Source organism: Vombatus ursinus, unplaced genomic scaffold (genome assembly GCF_900497805.2).
Source record: "Vombatus ursinus unplaced genomic scaffold, bare-nosed wombat genome assembly UNPS02001777.1, whole genome shotgun sequence".
In the NCBI taxonomy this organism is placed as follows: domain Eukaryota; kingdom Metazoa; phylum Chordata; class Mammalia; order Diprotodontia; family Vombatidae; genus Vombatus; species Vombatus ursinus.
This window is the reverse complement of record NW_020941555.1, coordinates 183-3,699: the sequence shown is the minus strand read 5'-3', so window position 1 is coordinate 3,699 and position 3,517 is coordinate 183. Positions and strand designations below refer to the sequence as shown.

The 3,517-nt window shown below is 53.8% G+C and overlaps 1 protein-coding gene across 1 annotated transcript; it reads right to left on the bottom strand.

Moving 5' to 3' along the window:
- Window positions 1-6: 6 nt before the first annotated feature.
- On the bottom strand, window positions 7-3,477 carry LOC114048111 (SUN domain-containing protein 2-like; the record flags this gene model as incomplete). Its single annotated transcript, XM_027869064.1, has 8 exons — window positions 7-153; window positions 411-503; window positions 1,316-1,483; window positions 1,635-1,750; window positions 1,984-2,068; window positions 2,249-2,467; window positions 2,818-2,983; window positions 3,373-3,477. Coding segments are annotated over 8 exons (1,066 nt in total), but the record flags the coding sequence as incomplete, so codon positions are not given.
- Window positions 3,478-3,517: the final 40 nt, after the last annotated feature.

Sequence of the window (3,517 nt, the reverse complement as noted above, 5' to 3'; positions counted from 1 at the left end):
TGGAAGGAGGAAAGGGTGAAGGGATCCCGGAGGGAGGTGCTAATTGGCAGGCTTGCCATGGACCCGGAAACGGTAAATGCAGGTATAGTCCGGGTGACCCCAGTTACTCAATACTCGAAGCTCTACCAGTTGGTATGGAGCTGTGCCGTTGCCCTGTGGGAAGAGGAGAGTGGGGTCAGGAAGGCCCAAGATCCCTTGGTGGACTCCCACAGCCCTTCTGCCCCAGGCTTCCATCAAAGACCAGTGGCTGAATTCAGCCCCAAGCTTATCCCTCAGCTTCTTATCAGAACCATAGGGACCTGGCTTCCACTGCAGCTACTTGCTAAGCCACAGCATCACCGTGGCTGGTGATCCAGCCCTGGAGATCACCAACATGCCTGGATCCCTGCTGTGGGACCAACTCTCCATACCTGAAAGGGGAAGGTCTGAATGGCCTCCCCAGCATTCTCATAGGTGAACTGACCCAGGGCCACCCCCTCCACCTGGGAATCTTCATTGAGACCCTGCACAGAAGGAAAAACAAGGGGAATAAATGGATGGACAAATGGATGGCTGGGAGTGCAGTGCACGAAAGGTCATGCTGTTAGGACAAGAATCCAAATCAGTCCATGGAGGGAAACATAGGGGAGGTGGCAAGGGGAGGAGCAGGCAGAGAAGGCGGGATATATTGGGCAGGGGAAAGAGGAGTAAACACAATCCACCTTGATGTTGCCTGCCTTGATCCCCTCACCTTCTAGCATCTCTCTCACTATCTCAATAGACAGAGCCTTTCCCCTCCAAGGCCTTGGCCTTCTTCTCAGCCTCTTCCCCAAAGCTGCTCAATGACTTGGGACAAACCCCTTCAAGCATGGGTGCCGCACTTTCTTCATCTGTATCGGGATTTGGGTCCTGAAGCATTCCTCTCCCCCTGCATATTTCACCTTCTCTTCTGGCTCCATCTTTTCTCCCAAATCCTCCTTACAATGGACATTTCATCTCTGCCCTGACCAGGTGACTGTGTAGGGAATGGTGATCCCTGTCCCTGCCCAACTCGTCCATGGGACACCTGGCCACTCAAGCAACTGGCTATGGTAAAGGACCCTAAGGCACATTGTAATCTTGGCTGTTCTTGCTGCTGTGGTTGTCTTTTCCTGGTTCCTCTTCAAGAAGAGGAGGAGGAACAGAAGGACTGGACTGGAAGAATCAAGAGACCATCCTCAATGTCCCATCTGTGCAATGGGCACATCCTTCCAACTTTTACCTCTAAATGCTGCTGCGGTCAAGAAAGCGCTTTCCATATTTCGAGAAAGGAGAGCTGCCAGGCTCAGGTACTCACCAAGATGACAAAGTCCTTGGGGGCACTGGTGATGTCGCTGTCTGGGGACAGGGCTTTGGGCACGTGCTCCAGAGTGACAGCGGTAAGGTGGATGAGGGCAGACAAGCGAACCCCAACAAAGCCCTGGGGGCCCCGGAATGCCCAGCAGTTGCCAGGGTAGACATTTGGCTGTGGGGGGAAGACAAATCAAGTGAAAGGTGGCAGCATGTGGAAGAGATTCAGATCCTGAGGCCCCTCTGCCTTGAGGTCCCAGCCCCCACAGAGGAGGGGAGAAATGGCAGGCAGAGAGCCAAGCTGGGGTACCTTTGTTCAGCCCTACCTGGAGGATGGCTCTTTGGTTCTGGATACGGTACCACAAGGTGATGCCAAACAGACTGACAATGGCCATCCTGGTGCCATAGGTTTCTGAGCTGCGGCTACTGAGGATGCTGGCCCCTGAAAGACCAACAGAGAGAGAAGGTGGAGGGGGCACCCAAGGGCTGGCAGGACACAGAGATGACTTAGGGCAGCCCTCAAGGCGAGGGGGTGCTGCCAGGACATCAGCCCTCCTAACTGCACGGGCCCGTAAAGTGCATCCTGATTTGTCAATTCTTCCTGTCTCATAATGGCTATCCTGATTTTCCAGTCCCTCTTGTCCCAAGCCCTCTGGTTTTCTGCAGGTCACCTACCTGAGGACTCCAGGGCGTAATCCACCTGCCCGATTCGATCTTCACTATACAGTTTCAGGGCCTGCTGCACCATCTCATGCACTTCCTAAAAGACAGGCATGTACCACTTGTGGGACGGGCCACCTGCAGGCCCCGCCCAGCTCATGTAGGGGATGGGCAAGCTTGCTAACTGCTTGACCTGGGCTTTCCCCTCCCTCCTGGCAGGCTCCTCTCAGGACGAACCCGTGACGCCAGGTAGGAGGACAGGCAGAAGGGCCAGGCTCACCTCCTTGGTCACCCCGGTGGTCACTCCTTCCTTTAGAAGGGTCAGCCTCAAGTCAGTAGCAATTTTGTTGACAGACTTGTCCTGCTCCTCTGCCACATGGTTCAGCAGTGTTTGCTCCAGGTCGTGAAGCTGGGCCTGCACGAGCTGTACAAGCCCAGCCTGAGTGCCCTGGTCTCCGAGATGGTATTTCTGCATCCAGGCTGGGACCTGAGACTCCATCTAGAAGCCAACAGAGGAAAGAATTCAGCAAACACCAGAGCAACAGCAGAAATGAGGAAGCAAGAGGACCTGGACAGGGGGCCTGGGGTGTCTAGAGTCACTCTGAGTTCTGGGAACAGCACGTGCCAGCTTGGTGCCAGGGAAGAGATGGTGAACCAAGTGACTGGCATTTCTCCACTGCTTTGAGGTCTGTAAATGAGGTCATCTCATTGGACCCGCTCGGGGCTGTTATTATCCCAATTGACAGATGAGGAACGTCCTGTCCATATCACAAAGTCCACTCAATAGGCCTACATCTTTGGGAAGCGCCCAATGGATGTGTGGCCTAACTGGGCAACTGGACGATTTACCTCGTTGCGCAGGGCCGCCATCTTCTCTGGCCAAAGGTGTAATTCTTTTTCCACCTCAGCCTGGCTCTGGCTCAAGGCCACCAGCTCCTGCCTCAGGCCAACCAGCTGGGCCTCTAGGGAATCCATCCCCTTTGGCCTTTTCTCCTCAAAGGCTTCTTGGGAAGAACTAGACAGGGACAAAAGGAAAGGTCAAAGTCAACCTGGAGAACACGCACTGGAGGATGGAGTAAAACAGAGGCCAGAAAATGGAACAATGTCTCCTGAAGAAAACCACGACTCAATGGAAAGGAGAGAGCCAGAGGCTTGGGTGCAAGTCTTTGCTGACATCTACTCCCTGGGAGAGCCTGGGCAGATCATTTCCCTCCCAGGCCTCAGTACCTTCATCTGTTCTCCAAGGTCAGCTTCAGTTTGGATTGATCCTATAGACCTGCTAACCTAAGTGTTCTGGCTCCAGTGACCCCTCTCTCCCCGGGAATCTCACTTGTGCTCTCTCTGCTCTAGCTTTCTACCCCTCTTCCCCTCCTTTTTTCTTTGCCAGGCAGTTTGGGGCCTTACCTGTGCCATTCAGATGTCTTCTGCACAACCTCACTTTCCAGCTCCTGGAAGGACAAAGAGGACACAGTGAGACCAAGGAAAACACCAACCTTTACCCAGAGAACCCTAGAGTGTCAACTAAAATAAATCAGTTAAAAGACTTCCT